Source organism: Solea senegalensis, linkage group LG20 (assembly GCF_019176455.1).
Source record: "Solea senegalensis isolate Sse05_10M linkage group LG20, IFAPA_SoseM_1, whole genome shotgun sequence".
Classification (NCBI taxonomy): domain Eukaryota; kingdom Metazoa; phylum Chordata; class Actinopteri; order Pleuronectiformes; family Soleidae; genus Solea; species Solea senegalensis.
The window spans coordinates 15,042,468-15,066,468 of record NC_058039.1 but is presented as its reverse complement, the minus strand read 5'-3'; the positions used below and the strand labels follow the sequence as shown (position 1 = coordinate 15,066,468).

The 24,001-nt window shown below is 44.1% G+C and overlaps 1 protein-coding gene across 3 annotated transcripts in view; it reads left to right on the top strand.

Moving 5' to 3' along the window:
- pvrl2l (PVR cell adhesion molecule related 2 like) overlaps positions 1 to 24,001 on the top strand; it is a 316,943-nt gene that overhangs the window by 199,609 nt on the left and 93,333 nt on the right. The window contains exon 7 of one of the 3 annotated variants that reach the window (XM_044052903.1): positions 8,472 to 10,043. The exons of the other annotated variants lie outside the window; for them this stretch is intronic. Within the exon in view, the coding sequence (XP_043908838.1) occupies positions 8,472 to 9,103 (632 nt within the window). The 3' untranslated portion in view covers positions 9,104 to 10,043. Of the gene's footprint in view, positions 1 to 8,471; positions 10,044 to 24,001 lie in introns of those variants that run through there. 3 annotated transcript variants of the gene reach the window in all.

Genomic DNA, 24,001 nt, shown 5'->3' with positions numbered 1-24,001 from the left:
TTTTTCATAATTCTGACTTTAATCTCAACATTCAGATTTTTTCCTCAAAATTCTGACTTTAATCTAAGAATTGTGACTTTTTTTCTCAGAGATTAAATTCAGACTTTAACCCCAGAATTCTGAATTTAATCTCAGAATTCTGACTTTAATCTCAGAATTTTTGCTGTTTAATTTTTTCTTTCTTTCTTTCAATAGTTTTTGGCCCTGATACTCTTTCGTAGAATCTAAGTATCCAAGTAAAATGTGTTCATTTCTGGACAAATGGGAACCATTTTTAATGGATTGATGTAAAAAAAAAAAAACCCTGATGATATTCTATGACACTGGTTTGGAAGTGTATAAAAACTTGCATTCAGACAGAAAACGGCAGTACAGTTCTTCTCCACCTTGTTGGCCAGATGGGTGAAGAAAAGAAGTATTTACTGCAATTCTGGGAGCAAGCTGTTCTCCATCTGCGCTTCATTCTTCATGATCACGACATTTATAATCCTCTAAGGTCAGCCTCGTCGCTAAGTGTGAATACTTATTACCTGGCAAGCTGATGCTACGACGGCTTCTTAGAAGAACAGACTGTAGACATAATCTGTGTGTATGGAGACTGAAGCCAATGCGGAAGTGTCTGATCAAATCTGTATTCTCTTCAATGGCCATCAGGGGGAACTTCCTCAGGTTTTGTAAATTGGAGTCAAATTTAGAGTGAAAAGATGATGCAGGGCATGCTGTAGGGCATGGGTGACAAACTCAATTTGATCTCAAGTGGGCCAGACCAGTAAAATAATAGCATAATAGCCTATAAACAACAAGGACTCCAAACATTTCCCTTTGTTTTATATCTAATTACTGCATAGAATAATCCATAAATTAAAAAGAAGCGCATTAAAACAACCGTATGTGAATTTAGAGCAAAATGTTGAGAAATGAGCAAAGTGAGTTTCCATGAGTGTGTTTTCAGACGGGATTTGAAGGTGGAATGTTCCGTATGCTGGATGAGGAACAGTGAGATAAAGGGATTACGGCCTTAAAGTACAGGTGCGTGTGCTAATGTACTGTAAGAGATCAGAAAGAGGAGCGAGGTAATGAATGACCTTAAAAGTGAAAAGCAGGATTTTGGAATTAACGTGAAATGTGATCGAAAGGATAGTGATGAAGAGTGCAGTTCTCGTGATGATTCTGGACTAGTTGAAGTTTGTGACTTGTGTGGGAGACCAAAAAGAAGGCAGTAATCTAATCTAATCTTTGTGTCTCTATGTTGTGAATAAATAGCGAAAATACTTCAGTCAGACAGATATCGCCACGTATCACTGTGTGATTGTTGTGATAATATTGGGCGTCATGTATCGCGTATCATAACCCCTGATCGGAACAAATAACAAGGATGATTTTCAGTCGTAAAAATGACCACGACAGGAAGTGAATGATTTAGACCTTAATGTTAATATAATATGAAGAAAGGATTCCTCAGACACTGGCCGATGTTTTAAAAAACAACAACAACAGCACAGCACTGATCAGAATAATGAAGTTGCGACTGGAGTTCACAAAACAGAGCGTGTGTGGCTTCACGGTGAGTTTCCTCTTAGTTTAGACGCCGACTCTGCGACGAGGCAATAAGAAAAACTTGATATTGGTATATTGAGTTTTTTTATCCCGGGCTTTAGAGTAACCCGACAAAGTCGGTGTTTGCAGCCTGCTGTATATTCATGAGCACATTTTTTTTATACGTGTTGTCCTTGACCAAAAGCTGTTTTTGATGAGAATTCCGACCGTGGATCTTCTCTTTTTTTTTTTTACAGTTGCTTATTACAGTATATGTTGAAGCCGTGTTTGGAGGCGCGAGTGCAGTTCTCAGAGTGATGGTGAGAGAGATCAACAAAAGATTATTTAGATTCCACTCATCGCGTTTCCCGCAGACGGTGTTTTCTCTCCCGGCTGCTCCACTCTTTTTTTCTCCACCTTGCCTCAAATCATCTCATTTAGATTATCCTCACTGCGGCGAATGTAACGGAGTAGAAACGGAGCGTTTTCATCTCCTTCCTTCACTGTGTCCTTAATCTCCTTCATGTACATGACACTAATACACAGACTCTATGACACATGTATCACCGTGCTTCTTAATGCAGGCAGCCTTCTGCACTTCGGCACGACAACCGTGGCCTATTTTCTGTCCAACAATACTTTTGCCTTTTTGTCTGCTTTTCTTTTTCTTTTTCATCGCAGGAGTTCTTTGGCAAACATTTTTAACCGTGATGTCAATCATCTTTTTTGTCAGTGCTAATCCCATTAGTGTTTTAGATTTGAGTTAAGTGATGTCAAAGCACGCGCTTTGTTTTGTTTTTTAAATGAAACGTCACATGGTGTCATGTCAAACTCAAATACTGGAATACAGTTGACACTAATATGTGGTCACGTTGTTTGAGCCAGCCTTTTTTGAGATGACTTTTTAAAGGTCAAGTGTGTAACATTTTAGATGATTTGTGGTCATTAATTGCTAATACGTTACCCATAAGTATGTTAGTAGAAATAAAAATAAAATAAAATAAATAAAAAAGAACCACACCTGACCTCCGTGCAACAGACTCCCACTCAAAAATGACCGCAAAGCCACAGATGTAATAATAATAATAATAATAATAATAATGATAATCTGAAGGATTACAGTAGGTTCCTCACACGACTTTGTACCCGGAGCCGTTTCGGGGACCTTGCCTTTCAAAGGCAGCCATTTTTGCATCAAGCCCGAATGGACACATTTACAACATGACGTGCTCGGTAAAGGGAGACGTGAGCGACTTGAGTCCTGATCAGATACATCTGATGGATCTCCTGACTAGCTCAGACCAGGTTTGGTTAGTTTTCTTTCAGTCTTGGTTGAAAATCAGGCAGGAAAAACGTGGCACGGACCGCAGTTTGACTGGAGGCGTCAGAAAGCGGCTCACCAGAGGCAGTCACTTAGCATTTCTTTCCTGTGAGAGCAGCACGAGGCCACGTGAGATTATTTTTAATCCTGTCCTGCAACTCTTGGCAGAGTATTTCCTCTAAGGTTGGACTATTCCCTCGGGACGGTGTCTGAGTGAAGAAGTGGGTCTAACAGGGAAAATGTTAATTAATTAGAACAAAAGATGTCATTTCACTTCAACACCTTTCACTGAATTACACAGACATTTGATTACATTTGAAGCTTTAACTTTGCTATTGTGTTGTGTGCGTTCCATATTAATGTCATGGTAAATAAAGACACATCTCACTTAAGATTTATTGAAGCGGAATTACTTTAATAGGCCACACTTTATTGAACTGGGAGTGCCTCATGTCTCATGTAATGAGTAAAATGTTGGTGAAAGATGGGTCGAGAAGGTAAATAAAGGGCTTTAATAACATATATTTGTCTGATGACTTGACAAAGTGTTTTAATAACAGCAGCCAATTACTGCTATAGGCGCTCTGTTGAAATGATCCACTTAGTCAAAGACGAGGCTGTGTGTGTGTGTGTGTGTGTGTGAAACCACACGAGAGTGGGCAAGTTTGAATTTCACTTCTTTGGCTTTTGTGTTAAATGATGATTAGCCTGTTTTGGCTTCCCTCCGGCACTGCTTTAGCCATATAGAGCTAATGATAGCCGCACTTTTTCTTCATTCCTGGCTCGGTGGATCTCTCCCTGCTTGCACTCGCTGAACCTTTTAACATTAAAGTTGCAGTTTTTCCTGAGGTGACGCTGTCTGTCGCTGTTAAACAGGGAGAAAGAGGAGGAGGAGGAGGAGGAGGAGGCTGGAGGAGAGGGGAGAGATATTAACTCCTGACTAAGTTTCTGTCCGGGATTGGATGGGAATTTCACCAAAGGGAATGTTTGATTGACATTTCCCTCCCCGTGTCACATGCCTGCATAATGACAGACTGGTCTGTGATCAGCATCGGTGGGAATCAGAAGACCTGAGTGAACACACTCATTTCTTCTTCATCTTCTTTGTGTTTGACAGCTGTGTTGTTAATGCTCTGGCTGTTATCGAGTTAATAGCCATGAATGTTTGTTGTGATCTTCACTCTCTGCCTCTGACTCATTACTCAGCTCGACTCGTCACTGCGTGTCGTTTTTGCTTTTCCATTAAGGATAATACTTGGTGGTTTTTTTGGTACGTGCCTATCTGGTGAGGTTTTTGGCGACAGCATACATGGCTGCCGTCGCCAAAAAACAACACACCCTGGGACGTCACAGCGATGCTGACGAGAGGATCCAGAGAGAGCTGGATGGAACCTCTCTGTGTTGTTGGGGGTGAAAGGAAAAATGGGGGGCAGAGGATTGGTGGGGGACAGAAAAGTTAAAGTTAGTTTTTATTAATCCCCTTAGGGAAAGTATTCCTCTGCATTTTGACCCATCCTAGAATTAGGAGCAGTGGGCTGCCACACTGAGTAGCGCCCGGGGAGCATTGGGGGTAGGGTACCTTGCTTAGGGGTACCCCAGCCCTTTTTGGCCGGGTGGGGATTTGAACCAGCGACCCTCGGGTTGCAAGGCAAGTTCCCTTTCCCGGGCTGCCCAAAAGAAAGGGGGCAGAGACAGGACAAGAGGGAGATGAAAACAATTGTATCCGCTCTCACACTCACACCTACGGTCAATTTAGTGTGTCCAGTTTTGCCTAATTCCCCAAATTTGTATGTTTTTGTACGGCGGGAGGAAGCCGCAGAACCCCGGAGAGAACCCACGCACACACGGGGAGAACATGCAGTAGTGCTAGAACTGTAAAATGGAAATGTAACAGGTGTGTAAAAAAAAAACAAATGCAGATTTCAAATGAACAAACAGGGTCAAAACACATACCGGAAGAACATGGAGCAGAATTATAATGGGACTGAAATGTGACATGAACTAGCAAATACACCAACAAACCAACACACTAAATACACTAGGGACGCAGGGACAGAACCAGACAACCTGCACACAAGGAAACACTTCAGAGAGCTAGTGAAAATAGAACAGAACAACAAAAAGTCCAAATAGAATATATATAGCATCCAGGGGTCGTGACAGGAAGAGTACCACTTGTCTCCAGTTTGTTTGTGACATCACAAAATAAATGCAAAGGTGGAACCTACAGGCAGAGAAAAGAAAGTCTGTCAATGATGTCAGTCAGCCTTTATTAGCTGGTTCTCTTCCTGAGTGTACCTGCTAATTTTACACTGAAAGAGGGTGAAGTGAGTCAGTGAGGAGGTAAAAAGTACTCCCATCAACCATCAATGATGAATACAGTATTCACGGCTGCGGCGCAAGGCTATTACTTTGTCGTGAGTGTGATTACAGATCGCTCTAACTGTGACACCGGGTCAACACAGTTCGGCCTTGAAACGTGGCACCGTGACAGCATGACATACAAAAGACTGCAGGGACAGAAGCGTCACACACATCACGGACCACCTCCGTACTTTCCTTTCAGCAGTTAGACGAGACCGATCGCTCAGTGGCTGAGAATCAACGTCTCACACACACACACACTCGCAATATGGTGAAAGACGTAGCCACAAGACACTGTTCCCGCTTTAAAGATCAGTCTTCCTCTCTCACGTCGGGACTTTGAAAATTGGAGATAAAACCAATCCGCTCGCGGACGTGACCCAAAATTTATTGAAGAATGAACATGCCATCTTTAATGGACCTTTGTCGGAACAGTGCTGTTTATAGCCTGTACAGAATAATGAGGATTAAAGTACTTGATTAACAGGAAGGATGACAGCTACCAAAGACGGTCCACAAAGGTCCATTATTCAGCTGTCTCTTTCTCAGACGGTTCATAAATAACACTGATACTGAAAATATAAATTGCACCGTAAATAACGTTTTGACCTGCACCCGGTGTTTCACACTATGTCCGGAAGTTTACAGAGAGAGAGGAAACGAGGACACGGGAGAAGTTGGATTCATCGTCTTTAATGCCTTCTGACGCTTCACTGGGATATCGGCGGACACGTCCCCTAATTTAGACATCATTCCCTGTCCCAGGATATCGGCGGACACGTCCCCTAATTTAGACATCATACCCTGTCCCAGGATATATGGGTCTTCAATATTCAATTTAGACATACCCTGTCCCAGGATATCGGACACGCCCCTAATTTAGACATCATACCCTGTCCCAGGATATCACACGCCCCCTAATTTAGACATCATACCCTGTCCCAGGATATCGGCAGACCCCCCCAATTTAGACATCATCCCCTAATTTAGACATCATACCCTGTCCCAGGAGCCGCGCCTCCCAAACCCGGCTGTCTCACCCCGGCGTCACCTCCTCGCGTTTCCCTGCGAGACCTGAGCAAAAGTGTTTGAAAGCAATCTGAGAGCTCTCACGATGACTCACTTATCATCCGCTCTTCTCTGTTTTACCAAAAACCTTCACCAAGTTTATTAATCCCCTCATCTTTCCTCAGTTTACCTCCTCCACATGTCCTTCTTTTCTGTATTCTTTTAAGCCTGATGTGGATTTAGAACCAGATACTGTTTTTTGCGGAGCCCAGACGTATTGAATTTCCATCAATCACTCACAACTGCCATGTTTCAATAGAGCATTAGTGTTTTATTTGGCACAGTTTTTTCCAGGATCCCGGAACATTTGAACATTTCATTTCATATAAACATGGCAAAAATGAAGAAGAAGAAGAAGAATAGAGAATAAAATATCAAACAGTCCTATCCAGGTAAACGCTTGGCATTGAGGGTTATTAGCGGCTGCCATCATTGAGATACCTTGACATGCAACCTGCTTTGATATGAAAGATCGCTGTATGCTGACCACATACAGACGAACATTTGAATATGTCTTGCACCATAACAATCATTAGACAACCTGACACACTGGAAATCTGACATAATTAATTCACTTCCCCTGTTAGAAACAAAACTCAAAATGGACATTATATATAAATCAAAGCCACTCTTCTCCGGGGGCCCCCTGGCAGACATGACAACCCCCCACTGGTTTTGTCATTGCCTCGCTGGCTCTGCCCCGGCTTGTAACCCCACACTGTGCTCATTTCAGCCAGGCTCAGATTGTTTGATTGGCGTTCACTGCTGTGTTTGCCAGTGAGTGCTGGCAGCACCTCACTTTTATTTGCATAAAACAGGACAGGGCTCTGATGTCCCTGCTGCTCCATGTTCCACTGGCCTTGCAGCACCCCAGCGCAAAAAAAAAAAAACAAGAAGAAGAAAAATCTGCATGTATTTATTTCAGAGGCAAAGGGAAATATTAGCTGGCCTTGTGTGATTCTGAACCATAGGCTCAACTCTTCTCCTCGGCTGGTTTGACACTGTTTTTAGCCCGTCATGAATTACTCCTACATATACATATCCTACACAGTCTGAGCTTGGCCTTCTCTTCTCTCTCGCTCATGCTCCTGCAGAGAATCCTCTTAAAAATGTCTCGGCATGCATCTTGCTCCGCAGTGTGAACCTTTTACCTTTGTACGCTGCCAATCAGCGAGATCTGGACCCAGTACTCGTCGACAGCAGGTGCTCACTCGGGCCTCCGGTTTGACTCGCTGACTGATAAGAGAGGTCTGGGGGCGGAGGATGTGGAGGAAGGATAGAATAGAAGAATTGACTGAGTGAAAGAAGTGTAGGGTTTTGGCTCAGTCCCATTCTACTCCTCGTCCTTACCCCACCCCTCCGCTTTGCCCGTCCATGTGTAGGCATCGGCAGACTTTATATAATAAAGGATGCAGTATTGCAGGAAGTAGGGCAGCAGTAGCAGTTAGCTTCCAGCTGTTTGCAAAAAGAACTCAATTTCAATGGAAGTTTATTAAAAAAAAATTGGGGATTGGAAGAACGTGTGGCTTTTCCCGAGCACATCTGTGTGCTAGTTTCCACTGACCCTCTTCAAATAACCCCGCTTCTGCCTTTGTGTCTGTTCTTTTGCGTTTGTGTGTATGTGGCTCCGCTTGGCCGATTCCTCCGACCCATGCTGACGCTGTACACCCATCTCTCATTTTTGTTTCAATCTCCGACTTGAAACAAGAGTGGAAAGGCAAACTTGGCTCACACCAACTATAGCACTAAGGATCGTGACACTGGTAGAGGCTTTACCCCAGCTGGCAGAGGGGGTGGGGGGGTGGGGATGGGGGATGCAGGGCAAAAAGACGCTGGAGTAGCAGCAGCTGGACACATGTGTGAAAAGCAAAAATGTGACGAGCCTCTGCGAGAGAGAGTGAATGAGTCCCATTCAGCCTGATCCCAGCAATGACTGATTGCTCTCTTACCGAGGGATTACACTGAGGAGAACATGACCACACACTTGTAAGAGGATTGCAAGACACTACTACTATCACTACAGCACATTCACAACAGAAGGATTGTGAACACCTCCTCCAAAAGAGTGAGCCAGACCTCCTTTTTAAAAAAACTCAGCCATCAACTCCTTCCTTTTTTTTTCTTTTCCTCCACCCATTTTTCCATCCCTCCTTCCAAACCCAACCCTCCATCCCCTCTGCAGAAGCCTTGGAGGATCCACTCAGCGTCGGCATGGTGGCGGGCGCCGTGATCGGCTCCCTCCTGGCGCTGTTGTTGGTTGTCACGCTCGTCGGCGTGCTCCTGACCCGCAGCCGCCGGCAGCAGAGGCGCGGCTACCCCAGCAGCGGGGACTCCATAGCGACGGGCAGCGGCGGGAGCAACGGCGGCGACTACGGCAACAAAGCGCGCCTGCTGTTCAGCGGCGGCACGGGCACCAGCGGGGGCGGCAAGAACGGCACGGCAGCGAACAACAACGGGCCCATGTACACGTACCGGGAAGGCTGCGACGCCACGGGGACGCTGACGGAAAAGGCCAACGACTTCCACCATCACCATCTCCACCTCTCCTCCACCGGCAACCCGTCCTCCGCCCACGACATCCTGCTCAGCGGCGAGATGGGCGAAGCCGAGCGGAGGAAGTTTGACCTGGATGACAGCATGGAAGAAGAAGAGGAGGAGCAGTACGACAGGTTTGGAGGCGGGGACATGCTGCCACCCGCCTATCACATGCGCGGCGGTCCCAGCGGCGAAGAAGAGCTGGACGCGTACCTGGACGACGACATGGAGTCGCAGAGAGACGGCTCGGTCATTTCCCGGACTGCCATTTATGTCTGAGTGATGAGAAAGAAAAGGAAAGGAGAAGAAGAGACAAGACAAGGGGCTGAAAATGGGGAGCGAGGATGTGGTGGAGGAAGCGAGGATTCAGATCCGGCCCAGTTCACCACAGAATAAATCAACATTGCCTCCATCAGCTGAACACTTACCTGCTTAACATTCATAAATAAATAAATGAAGAGATGCCATCAGTTACATCCTCTCTGCTTCAACTGTGGCAGCGTCATTTTAGGATTAAAAGGAGGATTAAAAGAAAAGTCAGAGAATGAGGTTGTGATGCCAAGCTAATGAATGGAAACGTTATCGTGCGCTGTGGATAAATACGTCTTTAACTGCATCATGGAGCTGGATTTCTTCTTCTTTTTCTCTTTAGCGTCTAAGAAAAATGACATAAAAAGAAAATACAGCGGAGAACAAACGAACAGAAACCACGGCGACCGGCGCCGCTCTGTGCTACGTCCGTGTTCCTGCAGCTTTGCAAGTGTGTGTGTGTGTGTGGTTTGTCGCGCTGTGTGATGACGATGTTTGTGTTTTTATATATTTAAATAAAACAGAACAACGCAAACTAAGCTTCGAAACGAAAAAAAAACTGCCTTCCTGTTTGAAAGACAAACGAAAAGAAGTGGCCGTCTGAGACTGTTCAAAGCCATGACTCGGCGTTTTCAGCTGAAACGAGGCGCCGAAAACAGACTTGTGCTAACGCGCGGCTGACTGTGGTGTCAATCTATCTGCAGTAAATATATATATTTATATATATATATATATATACAAATGTATTGTGTCACTATAGCCCAGTTGTGATTGTTGTCGTTGTAGATGTCGTCGTCGTTGTTGTTATTATTGTTGCTATTGTTGTGTAACAGTGTTGATGACGCACCGCGAGCCTTGGCACTTCAACACTGAGTCAGAAATGACTCATTTAATGGCTAAAAAAAAAAAAGATGTGCTTTTCTTTCTCTGTGACTCCATTCCTCCTCCTTTATTTCCTTTTTCCTCTGCCTTTCTTTTTTATTATTATTTGTGTTTCCGCACCGTTTGTGTGTTTTCCTAACGCTCGGTCTCACACACACGTGTTACTCCTTTTTCCCCCTCCGTTATTTACATAATGGGCAGCTTCGATGAGTGCTATAATGACTGTGTGCAAGGGAGAAGAGGATGACTCCTCGTGTTTTTTCATGTTTCCGATCTGGGTCGCTTTTGACGAGGCAAACATATTCACGGCTTTGTCGGAGGCTGCTGCGTTTCATTTATTCATCTTCCCCGTGTCCCGCTGAATGCTCTTCAGGCTATGAGCGGGATTCATCTTCCGCTCCGCGCTCCGATTGGACAGAGACACAGTCCAAACACACTTCAAGAGAGGACGTAAAAGCAGGTGAAATTCACATCACACACTCTCAGACTCTTTGTTCCCGCTGTTTGAGCTCCAAAGCCGCGGGTTAAAAATAGGAAGGAGCGACAAGGTGGAGCTTCTCTTTATCTTTAATGAGATCTTTCCGCAAACATTAAATATTGAGATAACAGCGTGTTTGTTGTTCGGTGACGATGCAAAACTGCATTTGAAGACAACAACGCAGCTTTTAATTTGGAGGCCGCTTCATTAAATTCCGAGTTTGAATGGAGATTTTTATGCTTCTGGAGCACAGTTGCCTTATTACTTTCCACGTTTGTTCGACTCATCTTTTTTTCTTTTTAGTTACTTTTGAATTCTATCAACTTTTTTATAAATTGTAATGGGATGAGGATCCAGGAAAAGTACACAGGACTCAGTTTGAGAGTGAAAGTACCAAATTATAAATGGGCTTTTTAGTCTCAACACACAGCCATGTACACCTGGCATTAAAATGTTACATGGAATTGGATTATATGAACAATCCGGTGCTAATGCGCCCCAAAACGCGCCAAGGACTAAGTTTGGGGCGATTGGACAGACATATTAGTGACTGACTCGTCCGTCGTTGTTTGAATAGTTTGGGCCAAATTTAATTGTACATATGATCAACCTGTGAGGCAAAGTTAAAGGCCCTGGTATACTGCATGATGCGTGCAGTCCAGATTATTGGAACCGCCCACAAAGGGCGTGTTGGGTGTGAGTGGACAGTGCGCGTGCTGAACTTCCACCCCCCGTCGGTAGGTGGAGTATTAGATGGAGCAGTCGCGAAGGACAGTCATCCGCCCCTGATTTGGATTCTGCCGCCGCCATTCGACACTCCTATTGGCTGTTTGTTGTCATAAATCTGTCTGTGCTTGTGGCACCTGCACACACACACACACACACACCTGCGTGAATGTATCTTCAATGACTGGATTGTGGGCTGGAGGTCCCCCAAAATATCTAGAGGACTGATGATGATCCAAATGGTCAAAGCACAGGTCAGGAGCCAGGGATCGGTTTTGTGATTCATTTATCAAACACGTATCTCTTGGAAAATGCATAAAATTAACAATAGCGGCCACAGAAATGTTGTATTGTGCTCAAATGTGCTCTTTTCAGGATAGTTTGCCATCTGTTAACAGTGTTTCCTCAGGAACTGACTAAGAAAGTGTTTGAATTACATTGAGCGTAACATAATTGGGGTTTCACTTCATGTAAAACAACTTGTACCACTTCAACAGCCTCTGTCTTTATTTGTGTATGTTATTGAAGGGTGTGAGAAAATAAATAAAATGAATTACAGTGACATCCAGGGTAACATCAGTGGTTTGAAATTAGACACATTTTAGCGCCAAATGTTGCTTTTGAAATGCAGTGTGTGTGTTTGTGTGTGTGTGTGTGTGTGTTTCGGTGGCTTGAGTCATTTTGCAGTCAGAAATACTGTGAGTAAAATCAAAAGTAAAACAGTGTGGTGATAAAAAAAAAACAAACATCTTTGTCCGAGTCATTAAAAGTATTTTTTGAAAATGTTGTACAGACACAAAAAAGGGAAACATTAAAGAATGTAAACAGGTCTGTTTACACACCTACAATCACGTCCATCTGGTATTTTAATGATTTCCTTTGCTCATTTAACAGTTGTTATTGTTTTTATCGCAGCTTTCCAGACAACTTTGAAGTCCTACCTGAAATGCACTTGAATATAATGAGTTATTCAGATGTTTATACTGTAGTTATATCTTCATCAGACATTCGACTTTCATTTTAAAATGCACCGTGAGTGGACGCTGCCGCGGCTGCACCACTTTTCACTGCTACGTGTTTGCACGAGTGCTGTGTTTGAGTTGAGATAAAATCCCGCGTATAATGTAAAGGCTTTCTACAAATTGAAACTGCCATTCAACGCGGGTGGTGATCATTTATTCATTTGAAAATAGTGTCTGTTCTTATGAGACCTAAATAGTTTCTTATTCTCCCCATAAAAATAAAGAGACACGGAGAGTTTCCTCCCTCTCTGGCACATCCACATCTACTGGGCCTGTTTGCCTCCGCTCACTGTTTCTCCAGGGTTTTCTCACATTGCCATAATTCACTTTGCTGTGATCACAACTTTGGCGCCTAATTAGCTCCAAAGTCTTGAAGCCTGCGCGCGTGCACCCTCGGCGAGAGAACTCGGCGTCAGTCGTGATTTTTTTTTTTTGTTTTTTGCACAACCCATTTCCAATAAAAAAAACAAAAAACGGAAAAAAAAAAAAAGACAATTCCCTGTGGAAAATCTGCTAATTAATTAAGCAGAGCCATTTCATTATGTCTGTGAACGCCGTCCTCTCCACAGAAATGTGGAGCATCGTGCGACTGCTCTGGGATATTTAGCTTCTCGACAGATGATGTTTTCGGAAACGTAGGTAGAACTACACTCTAACATGTCCCTCAGTGTCAAACACATCACACCTGGAGTTTTCTCATTATACATCACTTTGGCTCACAATTCTTCATTTAAAACCTGCTACTAAAATGTGATGTGTGCGCTGGCAGGAGCTGGGTAATCCTCAGGCGTTTGCATAAGTAAGACACAGAGAAGAATACCACAGGGATTATTTTTATTCATTTATTTTGGCCTACAGTGTGGCATCGTGGTCACCTGAAACTGGAAATAAATGTGTGTTGGGGAGCAGTCGCCAAACCTGGATGATATTAGTTGTCATGTGACGTCCACATGGGCTTGTTTTCATAGTTGTACACAAAAACACCTTGAATTTGTACTTCAATAGAGGGTAAATGCAAATAAGTGTAATGGAAACAGGTTTTCGTGGACTGCTGAGGAAGCAACAACCTTTCTCCACTTGGTGCAAGAAGCAACTATTCTTAAAACACACCAAGCACCATGTATCCACAGCTACTGACGCTCTTTACTCCCGTGACCATAGTGTGCCTTTGTCTCCTTCGGCGATGACAGAGGCACAAATGAACGTTTTGTGTCACATAATTGTTTAAAATGCGGTTACAATTCTGTGTAACTTGTAACCCTGTGTTACCGCGTGTCTCATCCACATTTAGAATATCATTTATTGCTAGATTAAGAAGACAATCAGTGCCTTCACCCTAAAAATTGAACTTCCCCAAACAAGTTCCACCATAATTTGTAGACCCAGGCGTGACAATGACAAACCAAATACAGTTTCATCCGCCTGTGCCCTCAAACTCTCCCACCACTACATCACCAATAAAACACACTAGATACATAAAACAGCACATGTTACGGATTAGTTATGAAGGACGCTTTAGAAACTGAGAAATGCAACTATCTGTGAACCTGCCCAATCACCGTGGTCGAGAACCACGCCTGAGTGGAGTCATTAATAAGATTGAATGAGGCTTTTATGAAACACATCTGACCTCAAAACAAGTGCAAGTGCAGACTTGATATCAGCAGTGAAACTTTATTAGCTCGAGAGAGAGAAGTACTTAGGAGAATTCTTCCTTTATTTATGTCGAGGAAGTTTGCGAGACGCTTAAATGGTCATGCAGGTCGCATGAGTCCCTTCGCGTCTTTCGGGAGGTTACAGTCCCCCGCTAACTCCCCTCCTCCCCCATGCTGAGCAGGTGACGCTCTCGAACAGGTCACTTGGCTCTGTCAGAGTGAACGAGGCTGGAATGGAGAGAGCGTGAGAGGAGGAGGATGCAGCAGCAGCAGCAGTGTGAGGGTGGTAGCTCACTGCTCTGTCTGGGGAATACCAAATAGGCTGGCGGGGGCTTCGCTTTTCACATCAGAGGCACCTCAAGTTAAAAAAAAAAAAACAAAGAGAAAAGAGAAAGTGAAACCTCAGCCCCTGCTGCGAGCATGAGGCGGAGGATTTTCTTTTAAACCACCTGAGACGGAGAACGTTTGAAACACCGTCACATTTGTTACTCGTGGATCCCAGTTGCTTGGCTACAGTGTAAAGATGACACACACAGAACAATTATGTGTTTGCGCGTGAGTCCGACCACAACCGGACTCTAAGAACACATGGAAACTGTACTAAATTTGATTCCTCGAGGACTGACGCACCCAAATGATGTGATACCAGGAAAATCGCTTCGACTGTATACGACAGCGTATGTCATATGTGTAGAAAATGACGAGGATAAGTCACCTTATCTCTCGCTCCATCTTAACCTGATGTGAGAAGTATACGCGAGGAAGAGGAGGATGATGAGAGAGCAAAGGATCTTATTGGGAAACGTCCGTAGCCGACTTTGAATCGCTCTATATTTACACCACTGTATTTTTAACGTTGGTCGAAACTGGTGTAACTTGGAAGAGCTGGATTTATTCTCAGGTGGTACTCGCCGCAGTTCCTGCTGCTGACCTTTGACCTGCGACACAACAGAACAGCAGAAGACTGTAAACAGAGGGAGGAGACAGCTGTGAGAAAAAATGTCACAGCTGAAATGTTAAAAATGTCCATGTTAATGAACGTGAGGACACAGAGAGACGCTAGCACCAACTAACGGTCATCTACGGTCGTTTGGGTCTGTGGCGTAATAGGTCGCGCGTCAAGCTGAACGGGGCGCATCGCCATCTAGTGTAGTGGAGGTGGAAACGCAGAGAGCGCAGCGTAGGCGAACAACGTAGTCAAGTGCTCGACTAAAGCCGAGGACACCGATTTTGAAATGACTTTACTGTCACCAGAGCGACAGTAAACAAACTTGCCGTCGCTGTTTCCTGCGCCGCGATCTGTAGAAGAGACGAGTATGGGCGAAGTCACGGAGGAGTCGCCGTTGGCATCGTTGTTTAGATACCCCGGCTACTTCCGTTATCAGTCCACACAGCTGGTGATGCTGTCGTGTGTCCCCAGCTTTAACTGTGCATGGAAACAAAGTGACTGAGAGAGTGACAGGAGTGAGAAAGTGGACATGAAAGCTGCACGTACGCGCAGTATGTACGAATCCTCAGAGGAGATTGTTTCTCGAGTTCCGTCTCGAGCCACACAGCTGCCTGGTGATTGGCCGCTTTCACCCAACAACAACCGGCAGTCGCTGTTCGACGTAGCCCATTGCCGAGGCAAGGCTCTCTCCTGTCTCGCCCACTTCAGTGACACGTCTTTCTAATTGTTAGGAAATGTTGGGCAGATCTCCGGGGAGCCTGTGTGCTGGTGCAAGTGTATATCTTTTCATATTCCCTCTTCCCTTTATTGCAGCTCGAGCACCCGATGAAAAGTGTTCTCTCCATGTTTAATTCAGCAGAAGGCATGAGAATGTTCCGCATTATTTCAGTGCTTCACTCTGGAGGAGAAGGAGGCCTGTTAGTTATTGAGCTTGGCTCTTTTTTTTGCTAATCCAGTGAAAGTCGATCCTATTCCAGCGCAGCTGAGACTCCAGCGGATGTGGATGAACTTTCCTCCTCCTCACACATGCTTAGAAGAGCTTTCATCACACAGTGCTTTGTGACCAGCCTAGTTAAAGCAGCACCATCCTGTTTCCCTGCTCGTTCTGTGCTATACTTAGTGACGCAATTTGTCACCGCTTTGTAGATTTTTTTTGTTTCTTTCTGGTCCAGATTTGTTTCAGGTGTTATGTGTGTGTGTGTGTGTGTGCGTTCCTGGTTCTTGGGTGTCTCTGAATTTGCTGTATCAGCTGTAACCGTGAATATCTCTGCACCATAACAGCACATTCAGTACAAACAAGTGTGCTTGTAATGTAATGATCCACGGTCAATTATGAATTGATTTTTACTAAAGGTTATTAAACAAGACGTATAGATCCTGAAACTGTGGATGAGGAGGCGTCAGTGAGCTGTAAGTCTGACCGCTCGAGGAATCGAGGGTTAGAGGTTTCGGACGTGCAGACATTATTTCTGAGTTCACTTGTGAAAGGTTTTCAAGGTTTTCTCAAGTGTGGAGATGTTGTGGTTGCTAGGTTATTCTTTGTTTTTTGTTGCCCCCACAAATCATAAATTCTGAATTAGATCCTCAAAGCACAAATGGGATGGATGAAATTTCTTCTTTAACGTAAAGACGTAGCACTAGCAAGATGCTGCTAAAGCTACAGGTCGTTTAACCCGAGAGCTGCGTCATGATCAGTATCCTGCTTATTCTTAATCAAGCTTCTCTTATTTGAGCGTTTGCCGTATCAGGTGAACCACAAATCATCACAACACTGTGTTTTTAGCCTTTAATGTGGAAGTGGAAGGGACAAAGAGATGCACTAATGCTGCTTTTCCATTGTACAGTTCGAGCAGTACTCGACTCTACTCGGTTCGGGTATCCGGCGCGTCGTTTTCCATTACTTCATAGTACCTCCTCAGTGTGGGCGGGGTCGTCATAGCACCAAACTGCCATGGCGTTGTTTTATACACGACACAAACACACTAACTGGTGACCTGAATCATTAGAATCAGTTGATAAACAAAGATTAGTTCAGTACTTCCTGTTTGACACAGTCACTGAACTCAAGTACGACTGAACGGGGCGTACGATCTTCGGCTTTCGGCAGTGCTGTTGCTAAATACGCCAGACTCCTGGTATATGTCACGATTTTAGACATTTCCTTGATAAATGTTGGAGATTAACACAGGTTTTGAGGATTTTTAAGACTTTTTAACTGATCTACAGTTCGTTATTGTTCCCTTTGATTCTTGTGTCGCGCTCATGACTCTGACCAATCGGAGGACGGCAGTCTGTGGACGTCACATTTTAGTATCGGCTCCCCTGGTTTTGAACCTCACTACTAAAGAAAGTACCGAGTGGTGCTCGAACTGTATAATGGGAACGTGCCATTATACTTGGTGAGGTTGAAGATGTGTGCATGATTGTGACAGAGCAGATTTGTTGGTTCATTTATTGAAATGGGTTGATATTGTGAAGTCTTGAGTCAGTATTTATGCTTCAGGAAGGTTAATGGAAGAAAAAAAAAACCCATAATAGACAGTTGATGAATGATTTCCTCCTAATTGCTTTGGATCAGGAGTCATGCAGTTCCATTACGCTGAAAATTGAGTTATGGTTTTTCAGCACAAACCTCCCCCGGATGGTGTCATTTTTGTTCCACGGTTACACTCTGCAGTCAGTCTTAGCATCACAAGGTTTGACAGGACGAGACACGTTTGATCCAAATAGCTGGTAAAGAGCAGTCTTTCACCACTGGTTCACCGTCTACACCGTCTCTTTTTCGAGTTGGAATGAAAAGAACACTCAGGCGGTTTCCAGCTCCACTTCCTTTATCAAGAAAACTCATCTTGATTGTGTTCCCTTTTTTTCCCCCAACCTTCATCTGTGACACCGTGCTCCATCTTCTCATCAGGTTGTGTCGAGGTTTTTTTTTCTTCCTCTGTCATATTAAGAATAAGAAATGAAATGCACTCACTTAAGAATCCTCAAGCACGTCTTTAATCAACTGGATCTGCCGAGGCCTTTATATTAGCTGCTCACGACCTCTGCGAGGTCACCACTTTATTAACTTGATTCGGAATTAATGTGATATTGTTGGACTTGCCTTGACGCTGCGAGATGGTGGACGTGGATGGGGACCTCGACAGTGATGGTCAGACAAAGGCGATTATTCAGGGACGTGGAGACTTTAATTTCCTCCCACTTCATTTGTATTTCCCCTCACCAAATTGTAGCATCGGTGTTGCTTTTCAAACTTAAAATGAAAGTGTGGCTCTAATATCTATTCAAGATTAACAAACGACGCGTCACGGAGCTTGGTGTGTTTCGATTGTTGACATCTGCACGAGGCAAAAAGAAAATGAAATGTTAGCAAACCTGTCTGCGACCGTTTGGAACTAAGGATTGGCGATCTGTCCAGGGTGTGACCCCGTCTTTCACCCGTATGTCAAGGGTGACCCTCATGTGGAGGATAAAGCGATAGAAGACGGATGATTGGACACCAGAAAGCAGAGAAATAGAGCTTTGCGCGCATATACTTGTCATTACGGTGGAATCTGAAGACTTCCGCGCAACGACCGTCCAATCACAGATTCACCAGCGCGTCACACGTTTCGTCAGCTTCTCAGTACCGTAATTCCCAATCGAATAACTGCCAGATATGGAAATTGAAAGTTATCTTGGAAGACGTGGCAGAAAGAGGCAGAAGCACTCACTCATTTTTGACAATACAACAGTCATAAAATCCATATAAATCCAGGTCATAAGAGGGTTAATCAATCACGAAAAATATTGACCAGCGATTATCTTGAGGAAGCGTGGAATATTGACAGCATCACAGTGTTGGATAAAAGATAGATAAATGCTCACTGATGAAGTGAAGCGAACATCTGCCCCGTGTTCAGCGAGGAGTCTGCAGATATTGCCCCAGTGGGGCGTTATTATTGTAGGTCATTTCATCTCGTCTGATTATTTTCTCGGGTAATTGACAACATTTTTCAGCAACTTCAGTCTCCCCGAGCTCGTAATCCGCTTGATGCATTTTCTCCCTCCCGGCTTTCAGCGACTCAGAAATTCTGAGAATTCTCACACATGATGAACGTTGTTTGCTCCGTGGCAGCAGAACACGTTGAGAAACTCCTGCGGGTCAAAGTGCACTCACCTCAACACGTTTAAGGCTGATCACCAAACTTTTCATGCCTGACCCGACATGGAAGACGCCATTAAATGAAAATCTGTGGCTTTGCTCGTGTCTTTCGGTGCGAGGGATTGAAGTGAAATTCAAATTCTTGAACTTGAATACTGGAACTGACCAACTTGACTTCTTTTCTTTGCGGTAAACACTCTTAGATATGGGAGTAAGGTTTGAACCAAGCGCGGGCCACAGTCCCATTCACACTGAAATGAAAACTTCATACGTCAAGTGTCCATGGTTACCATTTTTGTCTCTTTTTTTGACTGAGACATGAGCTCAGTATATCACGGCGCTCACGTTCTGTACGTCTTCAAATCATCCTTGCTCACCACGGAAGAAATGGATGAATGACGACTTTGACATCATATATATATTACAATCAAATGTTCCTTATGTTAAGATGAGTTGTCACCATTATCCTTTTGTCACCGCGCAGACTTGGTGGTGTGACATTCAAAATTGTCGTGATAAATCTTAAAAATCTCAATGGAAACACATGGAAAATAGTATCAGCAAGTGAATCTAAAATATGTTGAAAGACTTTAGGGACTAGTATAGGGACAGATTTCACAGCCATCCGTCCTGTGATTGAAGGAGAAGGATGATTTCCTCAGTTTAAACCAAACTGATGCTCATTTATTGGAAGTTTAACGTCTAAACCCTTATCTTTGTTGGACGGCGGCCTAGTGTCCGTGTTCCCCGCTTCTTCTGAGAGAGAAAAGCACAAAAAACAGATTTAACAGATTCAATACCAAGTGTGCTAAAGAATCCCTTTGCCACTTTGACATAATAGACAACAAAAGAACAGGGTTAGGGTTTTTATACATATATATATTGACTAAGGAGTGAAATCCAGGATTAAATCCCAAACTGCAGCAGGGACTGTGTGTGTGTGCAGACCTTGCTTGATTTTATGGACAAGCTATACGTGGCTGAAATTGACAACCGAACAAGTTGTCAATAAACGGTGAGTCAGAGTCTTTCAGAGCAGCGCGGTGGCTTCATTTCAAAAACGCGTCTGACAGATACCACAGCTACTTCTTTCAGACTGTAAAAGAAGAAGCTTCTGTAGAAATCCCATCCGATGATCAAAGTCTCATTTTGCAACTGGAGCTCAGAAAACTCTATCAGATATAAATTTCTTATAAGCCGAGATAAGCAGAGATCCAAATCCATGCGTAGGTGTCAGATTTTGTCACTTTTTTCTTTGCTCATGTTTTTAACCTTCTTTATCAGAACTGTACATATGATAAAAAAATAAATAAAAAAAAGCTCCATCCCCATCCATCACATCAGCACTGATAACCAGCCCAATATTAGTTTGCTGTGGTATGTTTCCCTCCTGGGGAAAAGTGAGAGGAATGAGGTTTTTGGTCGCATGCAACAAAGGCAGATCACTTTGTGGGTGCGGGGGAGAGAATAATCAGCAAAGCATGGCCATGTGTGTTACTATGCCAACACAAGGCAGCTTCCTCACTGTATTAGCAAATCAGGAAAGGCACATTCTGTCACAAAAATACAGATTACGTTTGACATTTTGGTCTATTAAGCTCTCAGCCAACGATGCCCAGATGTTCTTAAGTCAGTGTCCGCGGAAGGTACCGAGAGGGTTTGGCGACAAACTATAGAATTTACTGAAAACCACATTTGACACCGGGAAAGTTCGGCGAACGCGGTTCGATCGGGCAGGGCAGGGAATTCAGTTTGGTTCGCTTTCACACTTGCACTGTTGTAAGCGGACCAAAGCGCCTGGACAACGTAGCGCAGATACAACAGCAACGTACCAGTTTGAGCAGCAGGTGAGGCAGCGAGCTGTCATGTTGCTCTGTGCATGAGACGAATGCAGCTGTTGCGGAAAAAGACGGCGGAGAGCGAGAGACTACGATGCGCTGCCGGGGTTACGGAGACGCCGAGCGAGGATTTCAAAGTTTTATTTGCTTCACTTCCTCTCTTTAGTTCGCTGGATAGTCCGTTTGCTACTGTAAGTGAGCCGACAACCAGCTGGGATGAGCTTTCACGCCGGCCCAAACGATGCGGACTGACCGAGGAAATGAACTCTGGTCTGTTGAACCCTCTTATGACCGTCATGATAATCAGGCTGCCTGGATTTAGTTTTGATTTTATGGCTGTAGAACTGTCAAAAAAAATGTTCAATGAGTGAGTTCTTCTGTCCCTTTGTCCAAGATAACTTTCACTTGAAGATATTCAACCGTGTAGGAGTTTACGGTACAGAGAAGCTAACGCCACAAAAGTGTGACGCGCTTGTGAATCTTGGACGGTCGTTCCGCAGAAGTCCTGAGGTTCTACCGTAAAGACAAGTATATGAGCACAAAGCTTTATTTCTCTGATTTCCGGTATCCATCCGGTATCCATCTGTCTTCTACTGCTTTATCCTCCACATGCGAGTCGCAAGGGGGGGGTGCTGTGCCAATCTCAGCTGACACCCTGGCCAGTCCATAGTTTTTAAATTTACTAGATATCATAAATGGTCTAGGGCAGGGGTGTCAAACATACGGCCTGGGGGCCAGAACCGGCCCACCAGAGGATCCAATCTGGCCCACAGGATGAATTTGTTAAAATGCAATATTTTTCACTTCCAGATACCTGTGACTAAATGTTTGGGCCTTTATAGATCCAGTGTGATGTGCAAATAGTAAATTTCGGCATGATATTGTTGCAATTGCACTTATATTTCTCAAGAAATGTCATGTTTTGTTAAAATATCCTTCATTAAATGTAAAACAAAGGAGTTGTTGTTGGTCCCTAATGTTACTGGTCCGGCCCACTTGAGATCAAATTGTGCTGTATGTGGCCCCTGAACAAAAATGAGTTTGACACCCCTGGTCTAGGGTTTACGGTAATGAGAAGTGCGCAAATCCAGGTGCTAAACTGAGCCACAAATCTATTAATGTAATATTCAGCAGGAAGTGAGCGAGTGCATTTAACATGGAGTGAAAATTAGGTGTGTCACAGAAACAAAGGGCTCGGCGAGTGTTGTTAGTGTTTCGCACGTCTGTTTGCGTCAGTGCGCGAAGGAGCGTGTGGCGTTTACATTTGCAGGTGTTGATTATTGGATGTTCCGTAGGCGAGGTGACTGCAGGAGCGGAAAAAAGGCTCCGAGTGTCACATTGTTTTGGACGGTGTGAGCGAGCGAGCGATGCTGCGCGCGTGTGTGCAAGTCTGTGTTTTTATTATGGAGACGTAAACTTGTGTTCACCCCTGAAGCAGAAGACATGCAGGTTCACCTGCTGGAGTGTGTGTTCAGCATGTGAACACATATATATATACTGTTTTACTTCAGGGAGCACACACAGAGTTTTATTGTGAGTTTGGAAACGGCTGGTGTTCGTTAGCTTTGGAGATTATAGGATGCAGCGGCAATTAATAAAGTTTCTTGCAGACATAGTATGATATTTGTTACAGTTTCCCCCAGTGATTTCACGCACCGTGGCGACAATGACAACAGAGAGAATACAAATACACTACAAAAAAGAAATCACAATTTCAAACTGCCAACATAAGTTGACCTTTCTCATTGTTTAGTGTTAGATTTTTTGAGTCATTTGTAGCCAAAAAAATCTACTTTCATGGAGTCGTGTTACACAGCCATTTTCCCAATGCGTCCTTGAAATCCTTTGGGAATTTGAAAACCAATTTTCAAGGCCCTTGAAAGTTTTTTGAATGGACAAATGGACATCGCTCATTGAAAGTGCTTGAAGTTGTAATTACTAGCCGTGTTGTGGACACTGTGTCCACTGTCTCTCTCCGCCGCCGATATGAGATTCCACGCAGAATAATGAGCGAGTAAAGTTGAGCAAATGTCGACGTGATGCCTGGGAAATGATAATTCCAAGATCTGACAAAGACTGACTTTGACCAAGATCCCAAAAAGGACAATCACTTGTCCAGATGCAGAGCGTGCTGCAAATTGATAAGCTTTATCAGCACATTCAGTTCTTGAATTTGAGGAAATTAGTCCTGGAAGGTCCTTGGAAAGCTTGAATTCGATGTCAACCAAGTTTGTCTGTGCTAAACACTTTTCATCTTTTAAGACGAGCTTGGGACTCTTACCTTCAGATAATCATCTTAAGCACCTCTGACGCTGCATTGTTTTACTCTTTTCTATTCCCCCCCCGACGTTCTCCATCATTTGGGCGATAAAAACTGACCGTCGTCGACGAGATGACCCCAATGAAGCTCAGTTTTCGACGCACGGTGCTCCCGTCTGCAGTCGCTGCACGGGCGAGTGTTCGCTCTGCGTTTGAGAGACTCTGCAAACTCAACTGTTACGTGTCTGCGGCGGTGATGGAGTGCTGTAAAACAACCACGGACAGCAGCTTTAAGAATCATTTGCAAGCCCACCAGTAGACGCTGCCGCTGAGTGCTCGAGATAAGATGGGATGGAGTGCAAAGTACTCTAAATGGCTTTGTGATGGATAAAGGCAACATAATAGCTGGTTGATTTTGTACTTTTCAGCAGAGCATTAACGGCAAATGAGGTCCACTTTGAAATGAGAGCATATATTAAGGGAGAGAGACTTTAAAGTAAAAAAAAAACAACAAAATGTTGGCCTTAGAAATGTGAGGTCAGCAATCAGTCAATTTGGATTTAATGCTGAATGGCCGTGTGTGTGTATTTATATAATATCTACTGTGGGTACGAGCATCTACTTCAGAATATGAACAGACACATACAGAAAAGTAGCCGTATAATCAGCAGGGGATTAAAGTACAGCGATGTAGAAGCGGCAGAGTCACATCTGTCACAGTTCAACCAGATGAACTTGAGACTCATTTATTCCATGGCCTAAAGACAGAGGCTCACTCTCTCCCCGCATGGTAGGATTTGGAGGATCTGTGATATATCGGGTTTTATTGCTTTTATTAAGACTCGCACAAAGTCACAGTGGAACATATTAAAGAAGGAGATGGATTCATGTTCCCCCACCTCCTTCCCCGGC